At 39.7% G+C, this 26,154-nt stretch overlaps 1 protein-coding gene across 4 annotated transcripts in view; it reads left to right on the plus strand.

Annotated features, from left to right (window-relative positions):
- Positions 1 to 26,154, plus strand: part of ppargc1a (peroxisome proliferator-activated receptor gamma, coactivator 1 alpha) — a 150,657-nt gene that overhangs the window by 77,221 nt on the left and 47,282 nt on the right. For 2 of the 4 annotated variants that reach the window (XM_060825233.1, XM_060825250.1), the window contains exons 3-7: positions 5,562 to 5,756; positions 7,966 to 8,088; positions 11,103 to 11,316; positions 15,621 to 15,666; positions 15,776 to 15,849. In XM_060825233.1, coding sequence (XP_060681216.1) covers positions 5,562 to 5,756; positions 7,966 to 8,088; positions 11,103 to 11,316; positions 15,621 to 15,666; positions 15,776 to 15,849 — 652 coding nt within the window. Of the gene's footprint in view, positions 1 to 5,561; positions 5,818 to 7,965; positions 8,089 to 11,102; positions 11,317 to 15,620; positions 15,667 to 15,775; positions 15,850 to 26,154 lie in introns of those variants that run through there. The other 2 variants (XM_060825241.1, XM_060825259.1) reach the window with 2 other exon arrangements.

Raw genomic sequence — 26,154 nt, forward strand, 5'->3', positions numbered from 1 at the left:
GCTAATGATCCTTTGCATCCACAAATGGTCACAGTTGCATCAACCAATCAGCAATCTGTTGCTGGCCAAATCACCATCTACGCACATATACCTGAATCCCATGTTGTCTTATCTCTCCTCCCCCACTGCTTGCATAGTAACAGTAAAAACACAGCTTACAATTAGTTCCAGTAACTTATTTTTAAAAGTGCAGCAATTCCTTCCCCAATCCTTGGTGGTAAAACAATTCTGTTCCAATTTTAGTCCAAATCAAAAATACAAAAAGAAGACCATGCAGTATTTTCACTATCTTCACGTCATCCATCACTAATACAGCAATCTGTCCCACTGGCAAGAGGTACTGCAGCAAATCACCTTAGTTCTCCAAAAGGATTTCTCAAACCTGTGACCTCTACCATATATATCAACAAGGATAGCAAATGCTTGAGAACACCACCATCTGCAAATTCCCATCTAAGCCAACTACCTTGCTGACATTGTCTTTTCACTGTTGTTGGGTCAAAATCCATTAACAGTTTTCCTAACAGCACTGTGGCTGCAAAGTGAGTTTCAGCAGTTCAAGAAGGCAACTTACCAACAAATTCTCAAGGGCAATTTGAATAAGGAATAAATGCTGGCCTAGCCAGTGATGTCAATGTCACGTTATTAAACAAATAGAAAAGGGAAAGGGGACCGAGCAGAGATGTTTGAGGGATCTCAGAACTGACAGTGCATGGAGGAAGAGAAGTCATAGTTGAACAGATATTGGCTAGTTCAGTTGAGTAGGGATAGAATGCAGAAAGGGTGGTCTTGTGGAGTTAGATTATAAGCTATCTGCAAAACAATGTAGTAAGCTCTATTCAATGTTGCAGCAAGGTTGAGAAAGTTGAAGGGTGATAATGTTAGCTAACATGGAGACCCAGAGTTGAATTATTTGAGAACAGTTTGCATTATGATAAAAAATTAAAATCATGTTATGTTTTGTAGCCCAGATGACTACTATATATTTGTCGATTAAGATTAGGCAGCAATTAGAAATAGATATCAGAGGATAAAAAATCTTTTTAGAAAGCTGCACAATATTTATATAAGCAAGGACAACTTGAAAGACAACTGGTTTGATATTAAAATCTCTTTAAAAGACACTCATTGTTCATTTGTAAAAGTTTTACATTGTTAGGAACTGTATAAACAATTACTTGCAACAGTTAGCCTGGGGCATAATTTTCTCTTCATCACATGGGCAATAGTCTGTCAGACTAGAATTGCTTATTTGATTTTCTGTTTGATTTTCATCTACTGTGGCATTTAGAAATGTCACACAAGAATCTTTTTAACTGACAGCCGGTTTCAGTTATTAAGATTCTTGCTGACCTATGGCAAGATCAAGTTATTACAGATTTGACAAGTGGCTGATGACCCCACTGCACCACCCTACTTTCATAAAACATGAAGTAGAAACAATTGTTAGCCAGTATTTTCTTTTTGTGTACATACATTTAATCTTGACATAAGTGTCAGTAAAAAGGTCAGCATTTACAGCCTCTCCCTAATTGTCCTTCAGAGGTGGTGCTGAGTCTTCTTGAACTGCTATGTTCCATCTGGGCATAGTTATGCCCAAAGTGCTTTTGGAAAGGGCGTTCCAGGATTCTGACCCAGTGACTGAGAATGAAGGGCGACTTTGTTCCCTTTCAGGATGGTCTCTGACTTGTAGAAGAATTTGTAGGTGGGACGATGTTCTCTTGCATCTACTTATCATTCCAAGTGGTCAATGTTTCAGGTTTGGAAGTTACTGTTGAAGGAATCTTGATGATTGCTGCAGTACATGTTGCAGGTAATACATATGTCCATCAGGGTATGCTGATGATGAATGTTGAAGGTGATTGATGAGTTCCTTATCAAGTGAGCTGCTTTGTCTTGGATGACAACCATCTTGAGTTTTGTTGGAGCTGCATTCATCCAGATTAGTGGCCAATATTTAAACATATTCCTAAGTTGTGCCATCTGGATCGTGGCTAGGTCTTGATGAGTCAGGAGGTGGGTTAATTGCACAGATTTCCCAGCCTCTAACCTGTCCTCGTATTCACAACATTTATGCCAACTCCAATGAACTTTCTGAACACTGGGGACTCGCAGATTATTGATTCTGAACGATTCAGTAACAGTAAGGTCATTGAATGTCAATGGGAGATGGCTAGATTCTATCTTGTTAGAAATAATCATTGTCTAGAGACTGGACTTCATACAAGCTTGGAATGTACAAAATAGGAACTGGATTAGGCCATTTGGTCCTTTTAGTCTGGTAAACCTTTGCTGCACTCCCTCTGTAGAATCAGTCTGGTAAACAACATCCTCCCTCAGATAAGGAGACAACACTGCACACAATATTTCAGGTTCTCGCCTGTAAAAATACAGCTGAAAATGTGTTGCTGGTTAAAGCACAGCAGGTTAGGCAGCATCTCAGGAATAGGGAATTCGACGTTTCAAGCATAAGCCCTGATGAAGGGCTTATGCTCGAAACGTCGAATTCCCTATTCCTGAGATGCTGCCTAACCTGCTGTGCTTTAACCAGCAACACGTTTTCAGCTGTGATCTCCAGCATCTGCAGACCTCATTTTTTACTGTAAAAATACAGCAAATCATCCCGGTTTCTGTACTCAAATCCTTCATTAATATCAGCTTCCTATCTTACCAAATGTGCCAAGACTTTGAGAATTCTTAACTTAAGTAACAGCTGGTATCTGGCGATTACATTTTACTGTTGTTTGAAAAGAACCACCAAGTTGCTCAGCATGAAACAGCATCTGAGGGCATGAATCATGGGTAACAGTCACATACACCCCATATTCATTGATTTTAGCATCCAACATTTGCCGCCACCTCATGATCCTCATGTCATTTCCCTGATCCAATTGCAGGATGCTCAGAAAGCGTAGACCTGGCAATGGCATTTAAAGGCTGTTGCAAGGAAACTTTGTGCACTTGGACAAGCATCCAGTTCACGCCACATCTCGAGGGGTTTGCTTGTTTTCTTTGCGCTGTCTTACTTCATGCCTATCTGCAACCTTGCAGCATCCATGCATTTCCTTTTACAATGTGCCAAAGTTTAATATGATGTGTCTCCACATGGGGGCTAGGTGAAAATGGGGCTCAGGGTCTAAGGGAAAATGGAAGCTCTGAGGGCTATTCCGATTAAAGAGAATATGGAGACTCTGGTCGCTATTGGTGTAGAATTTAGAAGCTCTGGGAGGGGTGTTGGGGTTAAAGAGGATATGGAGGCTATGTGGGCCAAGGCTAGACTGTCAACGCTTGACCAGGCATACAGGTGGCACAGATACAAACGATGCTGATTTCATGGTGGATATTGGTGCGCGACTGGTATTGGGAATAACAGCTGGCACTAGAATTGGAATGAATGATGTCACGAGATAATGTAGATAGTTATTGATGTGGGTTTGGTAAGACTTGGCAAGAAATCTCACTAGGCGTCATGGTGAAAAACCATCAAACACATCAGCCAGTCAAAAAAACACAGCATTCCTCATGTAAACTAGGAAATTAAGTTGTTTTTACAAATCAAGGGAAAAGTGGAACTGCTTTTTCCTGAAACTGGATTTGATACTTCTGTGAAAAATGCCAGCACTAGGTATCCTTGAAACAAAATGTATATGAACTTAGATTTTATTGTCACATGTACCTGAGTGCAAGAGTACAGAAGTACAGTGAAAAGTGTATACAGTTATCATTGTCTGGCACCATGATAGAATACAATAATTATAATTAAAAACAAGAGCAGAAATTAAAGAAACAGAAACAAAAGGAAAATGTTCAGATTACCCTCACCACGACTGCTGCCATGAGTCTTGAGCTGGACGCACCAATATCACCCTGTGCTGGATGTATCAACGTAGCAATGCCGCCCGTACTGCAATGGCTGCTTCACTGTCGCTGATGCCACCACCTCAAGTCCTGTGCCTTGCTGCCTCCTGTGCAGACCCACCAACAGTGTCGAAGTCGCCACATTCTGGCGCCATCATTCACCACTGGGCCCACAAGGTGTCGCCACCTTGGGATCAATTGAATGATCAGTCAAAGTCCACAACTTTCCAGAACAAATCCAAGAGTTGAACCAACACCCACGTCAGAGCTGCAGTCAATGTCGGTGCCACCATTGCCTCAAGTCCTGCATTGGGTCCACCAACATCAGTGTCAACACACTCTGGCACCATCTCTTGCCATTGGGCCAACACTCACTCCCATCGCTGATACAGTCAGTTCAGCTGCAGCTGAGCTTTCCAAGGGCCGAAAGTAAGAGAGAACTGTAGAGGAAAGAAAAGTAGAAAGAAAACAAGACAGATAAAAAAGAAATGGATGGAAAAAAACAGCAGAGCAAGAACCCAAATGCTGCTACTCTGCCACCTGCCTTAGCTACATAAAGTGCAAATACCCATAAACAGCCGACAGATTAGTTGTATATGGCAGTTTGTCACAGAACTGAGAGGATAAGGAACAGTTGTGACTCAGACCAGTAAAAAACTTAGCAGTAAGCACAATCACTGTCTGTCTCTTCCTCTCCCTCTGTGAGTGGAAAAGAAATCGTATTGAAAATCTTTTGCAGAAAGAAAGAACTAACTCAAGCCAAGCGTACACTCAACTGACTGGCTAAAGAATTGACAGCAGTTGACAACAGTGAGAAATAATTATAAAAACCAAAACAAAACCGAAAGAAAGTCACTTCATTCCATACCTTTTGGACTTGGTTTAGCAACCTTGTCTGTATTTCCACCCACGCTATTTCTGCAAAGAGTGTCTCATCTGTGTTGTCCATTCTCTGTGTGAATGTGTGTGTGTTTGGATTTAAAGGGGGTATAGTTTAAGTTCATACATTAACAATTAATAATCTGTTTTTGTTGTATTTTAGAAAAAGATAATTAATACATTTTTGTTGTTTTGTCTATTGATGAAACCTGGTATGAGATATTTTATCTTTGGTAGTGATCACAAACTGGAATTAACCACTCTTAGATAGGCATATTTCACATTTGTGAAAACTTGTAAGATAGTGGGGCCTAATTTCCAGTGCACTGTTCCCACCAGGATTATGAAAAGAATTAAACTTTACAGTTACCTAATGATTGCAGATGCCAAGAGGATGATGCAATGAAATACTGAATAAGTAATTATTTTGAAAATTGGTTAATCAATTGAAAGATTTGTGTTAAGCATTAACATGTCAACACCTAGTAAAGAAGCAACAAATCTGCTAGGTTTATATCTCATTTCACTTGCTGGTCTGAGCATTTCCCAGTGGAGAGAATAAGAGTTAAGTGTTGAGGCCTTGTCCAGTGCACATGTATATTAACATACCGATAAAATGTATTAAATAAAATGACTAAAAATATATACTCAATTTGCATACTTCCATAAAATGAAAATGTGAGTTTGACAGTAGTTGTGTCACTCACCACATACCTTTTTTAAACCGCCAGTGTTTTCTTTAGCAAACTGCACTTTTCCAAAATTATATGTCTCTTTAATAATTTACATGATAAGGTTTTAAAGGATATTTTCTTTTTTGGCAGAAGATGGATGAAGAAAATGAGGCTAACTTGTTGGCTGCTTTAACGGAGACATTGGACAGCATCCCAATAGATGAGGACGGATTGCCTTCATTTGATGCACTGTCAGATGGAGATGTGATGACTGTCAATGATTCCGGCCCTCCCTCAAAGCCTGACGGCACTCCTCCGAATCCGGAGGCTGAAGAGCCGTCTCTAGTAAGAATCCTTCCTACTGTTTAACAAGAATTGGATGAGCCTCTGGCTACCCGCTGCATGGGTATGATGTAATCAAAATAAGGATTGGATTTTTAAATTAACGCCACAAGAAATATGAAAGCATTTCATGCTTACAAAAATGTAACATCGGGAAGCTCAGTGCTGCATTTTAAGAACAGAGTACTATAATCTATGCAATGATAACTTTTAAAGTTAAATTCAAACTTGCAGATAGTAAATGAAAACATTTCGGGCAGTGGGGTGGGGGGGCTGTGTCCCGAACTGGAGGGCATAGGTTTAAGGTGAGAAGGGAAAGATTTAAAAGGGACCTAAGGGGAAGAACCTTTTCATGCAGACGGTGGTGTGTGTATGGAATGAGCTGCCAGAGGAAATGGTAGAGTCTGGTACAATTACAACATTTAAAAAGCACCTGGATGATTAAGAAGAATTTAGAGGGATATGGGTCAAATGGTGGCAAATGGAACAAAATTTATTTTGGATATCTGGTCAACATGGATGAGTTGCACCAAAAGGTCTGTTTCTGTGTTCCTATGATTCTGTGACTCTATTTCAAGTTTTAAAACTTCAATTGCAACAAAAGTACAATTGAGTAAACACTACCTTTGTAGAAACCTTAAACTTTAAACAATAAAACAGAATATTTCCCTTTACTGTTTAGCATAATTGAAAACGTACTTTGCACCATACCTTAAGTGGATACTCAATTCTCCCAGATGCAATTCAAAAGTACTTTTATCACTCAAGGACTTCCCTTTCTCAGATTTGGAATTTTTAAAATTTCAAACCTGTTTTTTTTTAATCCCAGAGATTTTTCATTTGGAACAAGCTATGCAATTCCAACTTTGGTTTTACCCCGCATGAATCCAGTCTTTTCAATCCAAGACTCACATCCACATTCCTGTATGATGAACCAGAGAGACCTTTAGCCTCTAATTGTTCTCACTTTCTTGATGACTGGCAAATTAACCTTGTTTGTGAGGTTTCGAAGATATCATGACCCTTCCCTGCTCAAAGGTCATTTCCGTTGCAATATAACTTACATGAGCCTTGTATGCAAGTAGAAGTGATGATTAGCTATCTTTTTGACTCCGACTCTACTTTATCTTTGAAGTAAATAGACTGCTTAATGCACAGTTATTTACAATCTGGCATTCTCAACACTTTTCTGAGATTTTGAGACTCAATCTGACCATTGATAGCACAAATATTGGTAGTCATTAGGCAGAATCTTGTGAAACTGCTAGGAATGAGGCATTCACCTGCACGTAATTGTGCAGGAGACCAAAAGCCAGTTCCCACAGGATGGATGGACCTTCAGAATTAAGATCACAGGATGATAGGGGAGGGTTAATGCTGGCAGGTGTAAGTTATTAGTAACTGAAGGGTTGGGCGTCAATGCGGAAAAGTAAAATGTGATTGACAGAAGTTGCAGAATGGTTCAGGTTCTTGGAGTATTTGTGGACATGTCTGTGACACCAATAAGGGTTACCTGCAATGAAACCTGAGGATGAAATTGACCACAGTAGGGTGAGTGGAAAAAGATGTGTGACTGATGCTAAGTGTAGCGTACTTCACGAGTCAAAACTGGTCAAATCAGGAACACGGTTTCTCTCTGCCAGTCTGAAAACTTGGACCTCCTGCTGCTCTCGGACAGACTGGAGGACAACCTGCTAACCTGCCTATGAGTGGCAATTCTGATCCTACAGCGGGATGATTCCCCACCATTGTCTCCAAGTGTAAACACCTTGTGCTTCTTCATAGTAAGGCAGTCTGGGTCCCTTTTTCATCCCCAACAATTAAACCATCAGGTATAGTGTCAGACAGACTTCACAAGTCACTTGATCCCTTTATTTTGCTTTAATGTAAAGTTACAGTCTCAAAGCACGACCAGTTATCCTCATAATTGTAATGTTTATTTTGTTGTAAATTGGGTGCAATAATACTTACGGTCTCTAAATATTTGCATGTTAAAATATGGTTTTCTTACCATATTAACATGTGAAAACATGTTTTTCTCACCATGGTTTGATAAAATGCATTCAAAATGATTAAAAACAACAGCATACCATGGTAATGAGAAACTGGACTACTTTGAATGACATATGATTTGATAAGAAGTTGTTCACTAGTAGATTTGTTTATTTCATGGTTCATTAAATGTCCCTGTATTTTGGTTGTACTTTTCCAGTTGAAGAAGCTCTTGCTAGCTCCTGCCAATTCACAGCTTATCTACAATGAATGCAATGGAGGCAGCACCCACACCCACGTAACCAATAATAACAGGATTAGGCCAAGCCCGGCTGTTGTCAAGGTACGCTTCAGTGCTGTCATCACAATGTTATGTGTAAGGAAGAAAACGTTTTATGCCATAAAGCTTGAGAGTAATTTCAGGTCAAACTTTTGAGGTTGGTTTTGGAAAGTTTTGAAAAACCTTCCTGATTATTAACTTTGGTTTTTAAGAAACCACATGAACTATTTATTTTCCTTGTGTGCCAAAAAACAAACTAGCATAAGCATGGATATTTATAGAAATATTGGACCTCAAAATGTATGAATTAGCTGTTTCGTGTGAGTTATTTAACCCTCTTTTATCAGCAGCAAGATGGAAAGGGTCCTCAACCGTGTTATTGTGGTACTTAGCAACAGCCTGCTCACTAATGGCAGATTCAAATGAGAGATTCAAGAGGGAATTGGATTATTAACTGAAGGAAAAATGTTCATTCAAAGGACTGATATGGACTCAACAAGCCAAATAGTCATCTTTGTACTCGAACAACTTAGTGATTCAATTTAGTTTTCACTGGGACCATGGCATTGTGACTTGATTAGAGCAATGGTCCAAACATTAATAACAAAGCTGATTTCTGGAGGTGAAGTAAATTTGATACCTTTTTCATCCAAGGAAGCATTTGATTGAGTGGCAACTAATAATCTGAGTAAAATCAAACTCACTGGAAATCTGGGGAAACTCTTCACTGTCTATGATCTCACACAGGGATAAAGTAAGCACTGCAGATGTTGGAGATCAGAGTCAACAAGTGTGGTGCTGTAAAAGCACAGCCAATCAATCAGCATCTGAGGAGCAGGAGAGTCGATGTTTTGGGCATAAGCTCTTTATAGGAATAGTCACACACAGCACAAAGAGGACAGTTATAATTGTTGGAAACCATTCATCTCAATCCCAGCACTTCCAAGCAAGAGTTCCTCCGAGTAGTGCCTTCCACCCAAATAGTTTCAGCTACCGTACCATTGAGCTTTCATCCATTTATAATGTTAGAAGTTATAATGATGATTGCACATTATTTTGCCTTTAATTTAAGGAAGAATATTACAATCAAGGCCAGCATTTGTTTACTGTCTCCAATTGCTCTTGAGATGGTGGTGGAAGCCTTCCTACTTAACGTCTGACAAAACTAAGTTGCTGTTTTCAGATACCAGTTAAAAGTCAATGACGACATATATGTTTGGAGGACAGGCCAAAAGGTGTAAGGACAGCAAATTACTTCCCCTGAAGGAAGTCAGTGAATTAAATGGGTTTGTATGTCAATCCAGTAATTTCATGGTCACTAATACTGAAACTTTGTTTTCAGTTTCAGTTTTTTAAAAAATAATTAATTAAATTTAATTTCCTCCAACTACCTAAGTAGGAGTTGAACTCGTTTCTCTCAAGGATCAGTCCAAGCCTTTGGATTACTAATTTAGTAACATTGTCATTATTCTGCCATTCTCTGAAAATTTACGTCTACCAATAATGGAGCAGTCTGTATCTGTATTCAGCAATAGCTGGATAACATTCATGCTTGGACTAGTTACGGGCAAGCAATATTCATACCATGCAATGATCAACCTTATGGAGAGGAAATCTCAATATCTCTCCATTCTGTTCAATGGCACTATCATTGTCGAGTTCCTAACATTAAGATTCTGAGGACACCTTCGATCAAAAACTTAGCTGTACCAACTACATAAATATTACAGCTACAAGAACACAACACAGCTGGTTATTCTGAAGTGAATGATTCATATCCTGACAATCCAGAGTCTGTTCATTATCTACAGTGAACAAGTCAGGATGTGATGGAATAATCACTGTTCTCAAATTGTTTGGATGTATGCAGTTCCAATAACATTCAAGAAGTTCAATACCACCTTGGAAAAAAGCAAACAATTTGATGCATTTCATTCAGCATCTTAATCATTCGTGATGTGCTCACTGATTGCAGTGTGTACTATCCACACGATGCACCTAGTTCTCTTCAATAGTACAGCCCAAACTTGTATCCTGTACCACCAAGAAGGGCAATGACATTGAGTGCATGGGAACACTAGCACCTCAAAGTTCCCCTCCAAAGCGCAGTGTGTTGGAGATATCTCATTGTGTCTTCACCACTGCTGTTCCTGTTACAGAACGTCTTACCTAGTAGTGCTGTGACAGTATGTTCATCATACAAAATGCAGCAGTTTGAGAAGGTAGCTCACCACCTTATACTTGTGTTATAATAAAGATGACAATAATATACATGCTGCCTGCTTAACTAGTTGCAAACCTATTAGAAACTGAAATTGTTGAAGAGATACAGAATTTTCGATAGCTGTTTCGTATTGTTCTCTAAAATTTGTCAATGTCCACAATTAAATAAGAGCCAATATTTTCTGAAAGTGTCATTGCCTTCATTAGAAGGCATTTGGCAAACATTTTGATTGGGAGAAAATGAAGACTGCAGATGCTGGAGATCCAAGCCGAGAGTGTGGTGCTGGAAAAGCACAACAGGTTAGGCAGCATCCGAGGAGCAGGAGAATTGGCATTTCAGGCATAAGTCCTTTATCAAGGAATATTCTGATGAAGGGCTTATGCCCAAAACGTCAATTCTCCTGCTCCTCGGATGCTGCGTGATGTGCTATGCTCTTCCAGCATCAGCCTCTCAAACATTTTCATTGGGTTAACAAGGTACAACACAATTATGTCCAAGCATCATGCTGTCATTTATATATGTCAGAAAATAATCAAAAGATCTTGTGGTTTTGTCCTTTTTTAAAGAAACAGAAGAACTTTAACATAAAAAGAGAATCCCTTAGGTGTTTTTATCAAGTCTTTCCATGATCTTAACAATCACCAGAGTTAATTTTGAGTAATATCTGTCCTTGTCAAAATTATTACTAGCTGCTACTTTCCATTATTCATTTTAATATACAAAACAAAAACCATAGGTGCAACTCCCTAATTATGAAAGTAATTTAGTAACACATACTTTATTTTTCAAGTGGTATGTTCAATATATTGTATTCACATTTTTTAGTAATGATGCTTTCTTGTATCTTTGTTAGGTGGAGTCAACTTCAAGTATCAAGGCAAGAAATATTTGGCAGCAGCAAACGTTACAGGTCCAGCGCCGTCCTTGCACTGAATTGCTCAAATACCTGACTACCAGTGATGATTCACCTCAGTCCAAAATAAATAATCATAAAATTAGCAATAGAGCCAAAAGCATCTCCAAAAGGAAGATACAGCTGCAATCACAGCAGTCACATAACCTACAAGGTAAGAGTAAGCTTTGACAGATATAAATGTTACAGATTCGAGCCTTCCATAAGTGCCCTTCATAGAGGCCACCTTGGATTCACCAGACATTTTATTTTCATAGGAATTGATCCATGCTATCTGTATTACTTGTACAACAGTGTAATGTCTGGACTTTGGGCTTCCTCTATAGCCCAAACTAGACATTCATGCATTTTGTAAATGTACAACTTTAATTTCTCCAAAGATGAGTCAAACAAGTGTGTAATAGAATGAAATTGATAGTTTTAAAACCAGGGGAGAAGGGATGATTAGTTATTCGCTTTTTAACCACCTCTTCATTGGGCAAATGCTGCACTGACCTGCAACTATCACACTTCAATTAAAATTTAATGTAGGAGCAAAACTTAATTGACTCAGTCAAAATGAAGGAGTCAGTTCTTTTCAATCAAAGAAAGAGGAATTTTGTGACTTAATATCCTGAAAAAAGGTGTAAAGGTGATATCAAACACCAATACACAACCTAAGGAATAAGCTTCAAAAGGGAAGATCTCTATATAGACAGGTATGTAAGGGTAGTTGAGTTTAAAGCAGGAGTGAAATTTGAGTTCCAACAAATTAGCTGTTGTCCTTTTTCTTCAGGAGTGATTAAGCTTGCAGATAACCTGGATGAGTGGATGAATGGTAACTTTTCCAAGTTGCTTTTCCACCGATGCTGGTTTCTGAGATTGAGGGGAAAGAGGAGCTTTCATTATTCTTGCTGTTATGCGTCAATATTACTTTCTTACTCCTTTGTTGCTCAAAGGCTGCTCTTTGTATAGTTCCTTTGCAGATTCTGATATCTTTGTCACTATATAGGGTGTCATTATTTCATTTCAAGCCAAATAGCTGTAGACAACCTTTCACGTTCCAATATATGTATTCGTCCTTTAAGTGTGAATAAAACAAGAGATGCAAATTTCTTGGCATCTCCAGAATTTTAGTACCTCATAATTAAAGTGGTAATTCAATACAGCTGGTTTCATGTGTTCCATTTAATTTCCCTGGATTGCCCCAGTTTGTGGTCAGGTGATCACTGCAGCCTTTAAGGTCAATATGTCTCTTTTTTAAAATCATGCTTATCTTGTGAAAGGTCTCTAGAAGAAGAATCAAATGATGGAAGGTATAGTTTTGATAGTTTTTTTTTTAAACTGTAAATACTTGCTGGGTCTCAATTCTTCCACCAATGAGCACAGTTAATTTCTATCTGGTAGATTTTGGCAAAATGTTTTTAACCTGAAACAATAAATCTTTTTTATCTTCATAACTGCTTAGTTTTTTTGGCATTTTCTATTTTTAGTTCATAGTTCAAGCATGTGCATGCATTTTGTTTTTGAACCTCCACTACTCTGTCCAGATTCTCATGACTTCTAATGCCTCTATCAAATCATCCCTTAGCCTTCTCTTCTTTAAAGAGATAACCCTAGTTTCTTAATCTATATCATAAATAATGTCCTTTTTTTCTGGCATTTTTCTCTCAAATCTTTTCTGCACCCTTTCTAAAGCATAAAGCATTCTAGTTGAGACTGAATCAGTATTTTATTAAGGCTAATCATAAACTCTCTGCATTCATAACGAACGCCTCTATTTTATAAAGTTCAGGATCCCACACACTTTCTTCAAATATTTATAGCTTAATTCTTGGAGTCTAAATATCTTTCAAAAAATTTGCACGGCCCTCCCACCAAGAGTAATATATCCTTCCTAAGGTGCGGTCCAAAACTACCACTAGCATTCGAGTTGTGTTCTAACCAGAGCTTTGTAGAGTGAACTATTACCTCTACCTTCTTGTTTTCTTGATATGGAGATGCCTGTGTTGGACTGGGGTGGAAAAAGTTAAAAATCACACAACACCAGATTATAGTCCAACAGGTTTATTTGGAAGTACTAGATTTCAGAATGCTGCTCCTTCGATATGTAACTCATGTAATTTTTAACTTTGTTTTTTTTTGTTTTTCTAGTGTGAAGATAATAATTCCAGTAGCTCTTTTTAACTTATTTTCTGCACTTAATAGTGAAATTTCATGATCTGGCTTCCTTGACCTCCACTGTTTCTCACTTCACCATTTAGAAAGTTTATCTCTTTAAGGTCCAAAGTTGATGACCTCCATTAAAATCCCTGTGCCACATTGTACTCTCATGTTACAAAATACAAACATGCATATAAACATGAATTAGTCATCTAAGTAGTTCATTTGGCCCTTAAAGCCTTCTATGCTATTCAATAAGATTACAGCTGATTTGTTTGAGTTCCTAATTCCATTTTCAACCTACACCCAATAATCTTTGATTCCCCGGTGAAACAAAAATCTACCTACTTCTGCCTTGAACGTATTCAATAACCTTGCCTTCACTACTTTCTGAGAGAGAGTTCCAATCTTACACAACCCTCTGAGAAAGAAAAAAATGCTCTCAACTCTGTTCTAAAATGATAATCCTTAATTTCAAAACTGTGTGCTTTAGTTCTGGACTTCCCACAAGTAAATATACTTGCTACATCCACCTTGTCAAGACCAGTCAAGATCTCATAAAATTCAATCAATTTATTTCTCTTTCTTCTGATCTCTATAAAAACACGTCCAGCCTAACTAATCTTTCTTCATAAAACACACTTAATATCACAATTAATGTGTCAATTTTTCCTTGAGAACCCATGACTTTAGAAATTCCAGTGTTCCATTACTCTATGTGGAGGACTGAGTGACCATAAGAATGTCCCGACTTGGAGTTCCTAGTTTCCACTTATTCTTTGAGGTGCCATGCTTCTATCTGGAATTGCCTAATATCTCAATGACTGTTCCCTTAGCAAATTCTTATAATTATGTTAATTCCCAGACTTGAGTCTTTGCCTTCCCTAGGATTCTGTGTACTGTCTCCTGATAATTCCCTTAACCGTTAGTCAGAAAACCCCAAGGACTGACTTGGTAGGATAGAATTGCTTGCTCTTTTAACCATGAGCCCCTAAAGACTACTCCCTTTGATTGTCACGCATGGCAATTTGCTTGAAGCACATTCTGTGTGTTTGTGGTGTACACTGTTGATGCGTATTGCATGGCACCACAAAGTAACATATCAACCTTTTTGACTGCTCAGTGATCCAAAGTGTGACAGGTTGTCTACCTCTGTCTCTGCATGAAAAATCAGTGCAAGCCACAGAGACTGATAACCTGCAGCTGAGCACTGAAAAGCCTTTGTGCCAGAAAGCAATGCAAACCACCAAGGTTGGTCGTCTGTAATTGAGCACTGAAGATCCTGTTTTCTCAAATGCAATGAGACTCACATGTGGCTGGCAGTCTCTGTGTCAATGCTGAAGGCAGTGTACACTAAGAAAGCAATGTGAGGTAAAAGGAGGCTGGCAGTCTCCAAGTAAGCACAAAGTGAACAGCACTGTGAAAGCAAATTAGCAAGCCATAAGATGCATCCTGCACAGATGCATGAGCTGTATCTATATCCCTGCACACAAAATAACATGGCAGAAGCATGCAAGTTCGAGGGATCCCTAAGCTACAAACTAAAATGTTGAAAAGCCAAAATGGTGTGAATGTGGGTCCTAGAGTAGATATGTTGACATGGTGTGGCTAGTGGTTTGTTGATATCAACTTGCAAAGGTGAAAGGTTAAGGAGGATGATGTACTATGGGGCATGCAAAATATTGTGGTGAACAAATAGTTGGAAGATGGCCAGGGCAAGGAATCTGAGAGCGGTAGTGTCCGGACGTCTTCTCTCACTTACATGTGCCATTTATTTTTTTGGTAAAGGAAGAGAGAATTGGAAGTGATGTATAAATATGATGAGGTGAGGTTTTAAATAGAAATACATAGAAATAAGGTACCTTTGTTTTAACTGGCACCTTATCAACCAGTATTCTTAATAAACTGAGTATAGTTATATACCTCAAATATCATGAAATCAGAGTATTTATGCTGTAAATACATTATAACAGTAAAGTATAAGCCCGTGCATTACATTTCTATTACAGACTGTGTTTCTACATTGCTTTTTTGGTCTCTTGAAGCTTTAATTAGTGAAGATTTACTGACGTTATGTGTACCTCTTGATTATCTGGAATATTTGATCAACCAGCATACTCCTGGTCCCTTAGTGGTTAATAAAAAGTTTACTGTAGTTGCTGTTCAGAGTTGAAGTGCTGATGTCTTTATTTCAGGCTTACGGGAAAATTGCAAAACTTTTTCTTGACACCCCATGAATCTCACACCACACCAAGGAAGGGAAAAGTCCACCATAGTGGATTAGTAACTAAAATATTTCGTTTTTTCCTTTTACAGCTCGGCCGACGACTCTGTCCCTGCCATTGACTCCAGAATCATCAAAGTAAGTGTTTGTAAAATATTTTTAAACTGCTCATGCTTGAAGAAAGCAATGCATTTGATTTTCAATGCAAAATAATCATACAATTAAAAGGACAAAATGACTTTTTCAGTGATCCTAAAGGTTCCCCATTTGAGACCAAGACTATTGAACGTACCCTGAGTGTCCAACTCTCTGGTACTGCTGGTAAGACATATTAATGCTTTACTTTTACTATTGATTGTTCTTTAGAAAATGTATCAACAATTCACTACTAAGATTATATTTTCCAAATTATGGTATTATTCTAAGCAGAGATTTCCCTGATATATTTTCTAACTTGTCGTATGCTACCATCTGTTTATTTGCATACTATTCAGTTCTCATTGGTGTATTTTACAAAAATGGGAATGGTTGTTCCACAACATTTAATAGGACAGTAATTTCCAAACTTTTTTGCTCATGTACACTATTCAGATTTATGAATGTTTTGCAGTTTATTGTTTTAACTACCACTTAAGTGAACAGGAAGTTTACAATTGCGAAAACATGTTCTTATGGCACAGTGGTAGTGCTTGGCTGTACATCTGGGCCAGCAGATCTGGTTCAAGTCCCATCTGCTCTGGAGATGAATCATAACATGCTTGAACTGGTGAAAATAACCTCAACTGAAAAGATTGTAAAAGAAAAGCTCAAACCATCTGATGCCATGTTGTATGATCATTGGAAGCAAATGTGCATTTTGTTCTGTGTTCAATGTATGCTTATTAGGACATTGAAAATAATTTAAATATCTTAGCTATATTATTTCTTAATAGTACAACAATGAAACAAATTGCACAATGTTAATCAGTATGTTTTGAAAACATTTGTGAGTTAACAGATATATCAACGAACTCCCATTCTATCACACTCCTCTTCACCCTTACTCACTCAGCAGGTCCAACTCCATGTCCCTCATATAATCAGCTTTGCCTCTTTCCAAATCAGAATCACAGAATTGTTACAGTGAAGAAGGAGGCTATTTGCCCCATTGTGTCTGCATATTCATTTTGTGCCAGCCTCCTGCCGTTTCCCTGTAACTCTCCATATTAAGTAATCATCCAACATCCTCTCTAATGCCCTAATTGACCCTGCCTCACTGCACTTGCAAGGAGTGCATTCTAGACCCCAACTACTTAAGATAAATAGTTCTTAAGATAGGATTCCAAAATGGTGAACAGGACAAAAATGTGGCTGTTAAGAGCTGCCCCTTTTTTGAATTTTTTTTTCAGTGCTGGAGCTGATTTCTTCAATTTCTTGGAGCAGTAATTATTGACTGTAAGTTTTTCTTTGTTTATGAAAATTTGAAAAAAAAGGTCAAAACAACAGTTCTTTAACCAGGTGAGAAAGAGAGAGAGCAGAAGGCCACATGGGAGGTTGGTCAGTGAATGGCTCTCAAGTTCAGAAAAAGAACGAGCTGTAAACGTCCACAGCTGACTGGCTGTGATGTTACAAGCGTCTGTGGAATCAGAGTTCAGTCAAGGAATAACAAACAATGAAATTTCACTGCTAATCTAAGAGATAACTCATTACCGGAACTACTCACACTTGGGGATCAGCTAATCTTAATCTGTAATTTTTTGTAAATCTACAATAGTGACTAGAGTGAATTTTACTAAGCTGTGTTTCTTGATTAAACAATTTTTCAATATAAAATGTAAGTATTAAGTTGTCCTATAGCAGTGATTTTAGAACAGTAAGACTGTGCCATTTTCTTCGTCTGTAGATTGTTAAGATGCCTTTCATAGTGTGATGTACTCTTCCTGTCGGATATGGGAGATTAGGCAGAATTTCAATGTTCCTGATAATTATGTCTGCAGGAAGTGTATTTGATTACTAATCCTATCAGATCACATGGATCAATTGGAGCAGCGGTTAGAGGCAATGAGGAATTTACTGGGGTCAGGGGTGTGATGGTTGGCAGTTTCAGCAAAGTAGAAAAACCTCAGATATAGTTGGGTAGATGGGTTATCACCAGGAAAAGTAGGGGAATAGGCAGATAGTGCGGGAGTCTTGTGTTGCTATCGCCATCTCAAAAAAGTATGCAGTTTTGGAAAATGTCAGGGTGATGGGTTCTCAGGAGAATTTAGCACTGACAGCCAGGTTTCCGGTACCAAGACTGTACTGGTACTGTACTGTAATGAGGGGTATATCAGGTTCCAAACAATTGATTGTGTTAGGGGATTGTATAGTCAGAGGCACAGACAGATGTTTCTGCAACTAACAGTGAGACATCAGAATGGTGAGTTTGCCTCCCTGGAGCCAGGGTCAAGGATGACTTGGAGAGGGTGCAGAATACTCTCAAACTGAAGAGTGACTAGGACAAGGTCATTGTACATGTTGGTACCAACGATAAAGGAAGAGAAAGAGACAAGGTTCTGAGGAGAGAATGTAGGAGATTAGACAGGAGATTAAAAAATAGATCCTTAATGGATTGCTACCAGTACCACATGTGAGAGTAGGAATAGGAGGATAGAGCAAACAAATGCATTGCTGAGCAGGTGGTCCAGGGGAGTTGGATTCACATTTTTGGATCATTGGAATCTCTTCTAGGGTAAAAGTAACCTGGATAAAAAGGACAGGTTGCACCTGAATTGCAAGGGGACTAATACACTGGCAGGGAGATTTGCTAGTGTTAGTCAGAAGGCTTTAAACTAGTAGTGGGCAATGGGAGGGACTCAAAGAGATAGTGAGAAAAGAGATAAGTCTGAAGCTGGTACAGTTGAGAAGAGGAGCAAGTCAAACACCCAAGAGCAATGCAGAGAATGAGATAGAACTGAAAAAAAAACTGCATTTGTTTCAATGCAACGGGCCTGAGAGGTAAATAAGATGAACTCAGAGCATGCTTCAGAACACTGGACTGGAATATCATTACTACTACAGAAACATTGCTCAGAAATGGGCAGGACTAACCGCTTAATGTTCCAAAGTAAAGGTGCTATAGGCAGGATAGAAAGGAGGGCAAGAGAGGAGAGGGAGTGGCATGTTTTGTTAAGGCAAAGATAGATGTTTTAAAAGTAAAGGAATTAAGGGTTATGGTGAGTGGGTGCGTAAATTGAGCTGAGTCCTCAAAAAGATCAGCCATGATCTTATTGAATGGCGGAGCAGGCCCAATGGACAAGTTGGTCTACTCCTCCTCCTTTTTTGTATGTACTTATGTACGGCTATACATAGGGAAGGTATTCCTGGGAGTCCAGTGAAATTATTTGGGTGGAACTGAGAAATAAGAAAGGATGATCACCTTATTATGATTGTATAATTGACCCCCCAGTAATCAATGGGAAATTGAGAAGCAAATCAGTAAGGAGGAGATCTCAGATATGTGTAAAAATAATAGGTAATGGTAGAGGGTTTAGACTTTCCAAACATAGACTGGAGCTGCCATAGTGTTAAGAGCTTGGATGGAGAGGAATTTAAATGTGTGCAAGAAAGTTTTCTTCTTCAGTATATGAATATACCTACTACAGAAGTAGCAAAACTTGATCTTCTCTTGGGAAGTAAGGCAGGGCAAGATACTGAAGTGTTAGTGGGAAACATTTTGGGCCAGTGATCATAATTCTAATAGTCTTAAAATAGTTATGGAAAAGGATGGACCTGATTTAAAAGTCAAAGTTCTAAATTGGATGAAGGCCAATTTTGATGGGATGGCATGGTGGCTCAGTGGTTAGCACTGCTGCCTCAAAATGCCAGGGACCCAGGTTCGATTCCAGCTTCAGGCCACTGTCTGTCTGTGTGCAGTTTGCACTTTCTCCATGGGCTTCCTCCGGGTGCTCCGATTTCTTCCCACAATCCAAAGATGTACAGGTTAGGTGAATTGGCCATGCTAAATTGCCCATAGTGTTCAGGGATGTGTAGTTAAATGATTAGTAAGGGGGGCAAAAAGGGGACATTAGATAGCTTTGGCAAATAATGTTAAGAAGAAATCAAAGAGATTCTACAAATACATTGAGGACATAAGAGTAACTAGGGAGAAAATGGGGCCACTGAAACAACAAGTTTCTCCGTATGTGGAACTGCAGGAGATGAATGAAGTACTAAATGAGTATTTCATGTCTGTTTTTACTGTGGAGGATATGGAAGCTAGAGAACTTAGAGAAATAAATAGCAATCTTGAAAAGATGTCCATTACGCAGAGTAGGAGGTGCTGGACATTTTAAAATGTATAAAGATTGACAAATCCACAGGATGAGATTAGGTGTACCCCAGAACTTTGTGGGAAGCTAGGGAAATGATTGCTGGGCCCCTTGCTAAGACTTTTAATCATCGATAGCCACGGGCAAAGTGCCAGAAGATTGAAGGTTGGTTAATGTGGTTCCATTATTTAAGAAAAGTGGTAAGGACAAATCAAGGAAGCAAAGACCGGGGAGCCTGACCAGTGAATCTGTGGTGGGTAAGTTGTTGGAGGGTCTTCTGAGGGACAGGATTTCATGTATTTGGAAAGGAAGGGAATGATTTGGGGATAGTCAACATGGCTTTGTGCGAGGGGAATTGTGTCTCACTAATTTGAGTGAGGTTTTTAAAGAAATAACAAAGAGCTGTTTACGTGATCTATGTGGATTTCAGAAAGACGTGACAAGGTAGACTGATTAGCAATGTTACGTTACATGGAATACAGGAAGACTAGCCATTTAGATACAAAATTGGTTTGAAGGTAGGAGACAGAGTGGGTAGTGGTGAAGGATCGCTTTTCAGACTGGGGGCCTGTTACCAGCAGTGTGCCACAGAGATCAGTGTTGGGTCCACTGCTTTTTGTCACTTGTATAAATGATTTGCATGTGAATCTCGAAGATATGGTTAGTAAGTTTGCAGATGATACCAAAATTGGTGGTATTGTGGACAGTGAAAAAGATTATTGCAGAGTACAATGGGACCTTGATCAAATGGGCTAATGGGCTAAAGAGTGGCAGATGGAATTTAATGCGAAGCTTTGCATTTTGGTAAGGCAAATCAGGACAGGACTTATACACTTAATGGTTAGTTCCTAGGGGTGTCACCAAACAAAGAGATCGAGGGATGCCGGTTCGTAGTTTGTTGAAAGTGGAGTCACAGGAAGACATGGTAGTGAAGAAGGCATTTGATACACTTTCCTTTATTGGTCAGTGCATTGAGTATAGAGGTTAGGAGGTCCTGTTGCGACTGTATGTGACATTGGTTAGGCCACTTTTGGAATACTGTGTTCAATTCTGGTCTCCATGCTATAGGAAACTTGAAAGGGTTCAGAACAGGTTGCAGGGGTTGGAGGGTTTCAGCTACAGAGAGTGGCTGAATAGGCTGGGGTTATTTTCCCTAGAGCATTGGTGGCTGAGGAATGACCTTACAGAGATTTATAAAATCATGAGGGAATGGATAGGGTGAATAGCCAATGTCTTTTTTCCAGGATCAGGGAATTCAAAACTAGAGGGTGTAGGTTTAAAGCAAGAGGGGCAAGATTTAAAAGGGATCCAAGGGACAACCTTTTCACACAGAGGGTGATGTGTGAATGGAATGAGCTGCCAGAGGACTTGGTGGAGGCTGGTACAATGACAATATTTAAAAGATATCTCAATGAGTATGTGAATAGGAAGGATTTAGAGAATCACAAAAATCCCTACAGTGTGGAAACAGGCCCTTTTGCCCAACAAATCCACATTTACCCTCCATAGAGTAACCCACCCAGATCCATTCCATGTACCTCTATCTTATATTTCACCAGCACATTCTACCCCAACCATAAATTCAAATGGACCATTTCTGACACCTCCCTCCCCTTCCTAGACCTCTCCATCTCCATCACCTTCAACGACAACCAACTCAACACTGACATTTTTTTACAAAGCCACCGACTCCCACAACTACCTGAATTGTACCTCCTCCCATCCTACCTCCTGCAAAAATGCTATCTTGTGCTCCCAATTCCTCTGCCTCCACCATATCTACTCCCAGGAGGACCAGTTCCTTCACAGAACACACCAGATGGCTTTTTTCTTTAAAGACCGCAATTTCCCCTCCTATGTGGTTGAAGTTGCCCTCCAATGCATCTCATCCATGTCCCGCACCTCCGCCCTCAAACCCCACCCCTCCAACCACAACAAGGACAGAACCCCCTGGTCCTCACCTTTTACCCCACCATAAACATCCGCAAAAACATCTGCCACCTACAAACAGACCCCACCACCAGGGATATATTTCCCTCCCCATTCCTATCTGCTTTCCACAAAGACCGTTCCCTACCTGGTCAGGTCCACGCGCCCAACAACCTACCCTCCCCTCCTGGCACCTTGCCCTGCCACTGCAGGATTTGCAAAACCTGCACCCACACCTTCCCCGACCTCCATCCCAAGGCCCCAAAGGAGCCTTCCACATCCATCAAAGTTTCATCTGCACTTCCATAAATGTCATTTATTGCATCCGCTGCTCCTGATGCAGTCTCCTTTGTATTGGGGAGACTGGACACAATCTCTCAGAGCGCTTCAGGGGACATCTCCGTGACACCCGCACTAACCAACCCCATCGCTCTGGGGCAAACATTTCAATTCCCCTCCCACTCTGCTGAGGACATGTAGGTCCTGGGCCTCTTCCACTGCCACTCCCTCACCACCTGACGCCTGGAGGAAGAATGCCTCATTTTCCACCTCGGGACCCTTCAACCCCAGGGCATCAAGTTGGACTTCACCAGTTTCCTAATGTTCCCTCCTCCCACTGTACCCCAGTTCCAAACTTCCAGCTCAGCACCATCCTCATGGCCTGTCCCACCTGACAATCTTCCTTCCCACCTATCTGTTCCACCCTCCTCTCCAACCTGTCACCTTTACCCTTTCCTCCATCCATCTATTGCACCCCAGCTACCTTTTCCCCAGCCCCAACCCCTCCCATTTATGTTTCCACCCCCGAGGATTCCAGCCTCATTCCTGATGAAGGGCTTCTGCCCGAAACGTCAATTTTCCTGCTCCTCAGATCTGCCTGACCTGCTGTGCATTTCCAGCACCACTCCAATCTTGACTCTAATCTCCAGCATCTGCAGTCCTCACTTTCCCCTATCCTGTATTTACCACTGACAACCGTACCTAACCTACACATCTCTGAACACTCTGGCAATTTAGCATGGCCAATCCACCTAACCTGCACATCTTTGGATTGCAGAAGGAAATCCACGCAGACACCAGGAGAATGTGTAAACACCACACAGGCAGGCCCCAAGGCTGGAATCAAACCCGGGTCCCTGGCACTGTGAGGAGCAGAAGTAGACCATCTTGTCCCTCGAGCCTGCTACACCATTCAATAAGATCATGACTGCTCTTTTTATGGACTCAGCTCCACTTACATACCTGTTCACCATAATCTTTAATTTCTTTACTGTTCAAAAATTGATCTATCCTTTCTTAGAAACATCCAACAATGTAGCCTCAACTGCTTCACTGGGCAGGGAATTCCATAGATTCACAACCCTTTGGCTGCTCCCCTTTTGAGGCTATGCCCCCTTGCTCTAATTTCACCTGTCAATAGAAACTCCCTGCTTCTATCTTATTTAGTCTCTTCATAAGTTTAAAAATTTCTATAATATCTCTCCTCATTCTTCCAGCTTCCAAAGGGTATAGTTCAGTCTAATCAATCTCTCCTTACAAGCCAACGCTACCAAATCCAGAACTCCTCTGTACCCCCTCCAGTGCCAGTAGATCCTTTCTCAAGCATGAACACCAAAACTATACACAGTACTCCAGGTGTAGCCTCACTAACACCGTATGCAGCTACAGCATAACATCCCTGATTTTAAAGTCCATTTTTCTCAGAATCAAGGACAATATTCCATTTGCCGCCTTAATTACCTGCTGCACCTGCAAACCAATTGATCTGTGATTCATATATTTGAGCCAAATGCTAGCAAATGGGACTAGATTAATTTAGGATACCTGGTCAACATAGACAGGTCAGACTGAAGGGTCCATTTCCATGCTGCATATCTCTGACTCTACTTGCCATGTTGCAAAAGATATTTCTCACCCATTTGACTTTTTCTAGAAAACACCTAAACTGTGTGGTTCCAGATTCTTTTTACCAAGAGCAACAATTTCTATCTATCTACTGTTTTAAGATGCTCCATGATTTTGAAAACTTCTAGAAAACATCCACTTAGCCTTCTCTCCAAGGAAATTAGTCTAAACATGTCCAGTGATTCTCATAACTGAAGTATCTCAAACTTAGAAACATTCTCGCTGACCTCTCCTGCACACTCCAAAATGCAATCACATCCTTCTTATAGTTTAATGTCCAGAACTAGACACACTGGCTGGTTTGTGATGCTGTGTAATGCTAATAATGTTCAATTCCCACGCTGGCTGAGGTTACCATGAAGGGCTCTGCTTCTCGCACTCTCCTCTTGCCTGAGGTGAAGTGACCTTCAGGTATCTTTTCAATGTCCTTTTGAAGGACTGCATCCTCACAGTTTACAATTCTGTCAAGTTGTGAGCTTTGAAATTGTCCCCTGTGCACAACATACATTAGAAAAGTGATTAATCCAGACACCCAAGAAATGTTCTGGGGGACTAGATTTAAATCTTGCCGTAGCAGATGATGGATACTGAATTCAATAAAAATAAAGTAAGACTCAAATGGTGACCATGAAATCATTGTTGATTGTTGGAGGAAAAAAACCCCATCTGATTAATTAATGTCTTTCAGGTCTGGCCTTCATGTAACTTCAGACCCACAGCAACATGGTTGACTCTGAACTGATGTTTGGGATGGGCAATAAATGCTGTCCTCGTCAGTAATATACATCATGTGAATGAATAAGAAGAAAATATAAATACACCAACCAGCATCCTTGCCCTCATTACTACTCTCCATTAGTCTTTGAAAAACTCTACCAAATTAGTTGGACACCATTTTTCATGAAATCCATGCTAAAACATCTAAAGTAACCCACATTATCCCATGTTACTATTAATTCTATCCCAAATAATTGTTTCTAGACAGTTACCCACTATCAAACGTAATCTGATTCATCTGTAACTTCTAGACCTATTTTTATAATCTTTTTGAATAAGGGGGCAATATTTGCAATTCTCCAGTCATTCACTACCAACCCCAGGGAAGACTGAAAGATAATTGCCTGTTGCCTCAGCAATTTCCACCCTCTTCCTTCACTATCCTTAGATGCATCGCATGTAGTCCCCTGTGCGTAATTACCTTTAATGTTGACATCTCCTCTATTCACTCCCTCTTAGTCACTGGAACAATTTAAAGTTGATAAGTTTCCTCCTTTACCACCATGGCTTGATCTTGTAGGCAAATACAGGTGCAAAGTATTAATTTAATACCTCAACCTCGACTTTTTCCTTTAAATATAAATTGTCTTTTCAGTTCCTAATTGACCCAACTCCTCTTTTAGCATTTTTATTTTGATGTGATTATGGAAGTCTTTACGATTCCCTTTAACTACCAGTACTTTTCATAATCCCACTTCACTTCCTATATTTGCTTTTTCACATCCCGAGTGAATCTTTTGTTCTTAGTTTGAATCTCAGTCGTGCATCCTAACTGACTCCTCTCCAAGCACACGTTTCCTTCTTTAACTTAATTACTATTTCCTTTGTCATGCAGAGAGTTTAGAATTTCTTTGTTTTACCTTTCCCTTTTTGAGGGAATATACCATGATTCTGCTTGACCTACCTACATTTTAAAGGAAGCCCATTGTCCAGTTATAGTCCTTTGTGCCAAACTTTGACTCCAGTCTACCTGGCCCAGCTATATTCTTGCCCCATGAAATTCTGCTCTCTGCTAGTTAATTAACTTCACTGTGGATTGACCAATGAAATTTTCCACCTTCATCCTAAAACTTCTAATACAGTGATCGCTGTCCCCTAAATGTTCCTACTGTTACTTTCCACCATTAACTCTCTCACTCAATATCCTGTCTTTCCAACTCCCTACTTCCACTCATTCTTTTGTACTTTTTGTTAGATTGACCTGTGAGTCAAGTGGCCTTTTCTCACATTCAAATAACAACTCAGCAGCTGCTGGCTTTGTATTTCTGCTGTGCTAGTGCTCAAATTCATACGGCACCATGAACCTTCTCATTGTTCGCTATTCCTCCAATTATAGGGAGTCTCTGTCCTCCACTTGTTGTAAGCAGATATAACTGCGTCTCAGTTGTGTCCCTCTGAGAAGAGAACTGCACAGTGGGAAAGTGAATGGTGGTATATGAGTCTGAGCATCAAAGAGACTTGTGTTTGGACTACAGAGATGGAGGGGTGGAGGTCAGAAAAAGGTTTTCACCACTAGAAATGTGGTATTACAATAATGAAGAATAAAATACTTCTTAGAGACATTGGCCATAGCTGCAGAAATATGAATCTCTCACTTTGGGAACAGTGATATAGGATATTTGAGCAAATGCATGTGCACAATTAAATAAGTGTACTGGTGAAATGAAGGGTGTCAGTCTTTAATGTAGACAGAATGTTGTTTTCATAAATAACATCATCACGAATG

This window comes from Hemiscyllium ocellatum, chromosome 1, assembly GCF_020745735.1.
Source record: "Hemiscyllium ocellatum isolate sHemOce1 chromosome 1, sHemOce1.pat.X.cur, whole genome shotgun sequence".
NCBI lineage: Eukaryota > Metazoa > Chordata > Chondrichthyes > Orectolobiformes > Hemiscylliidae > Hemiscyllium > Hemiscyllium ocellatum.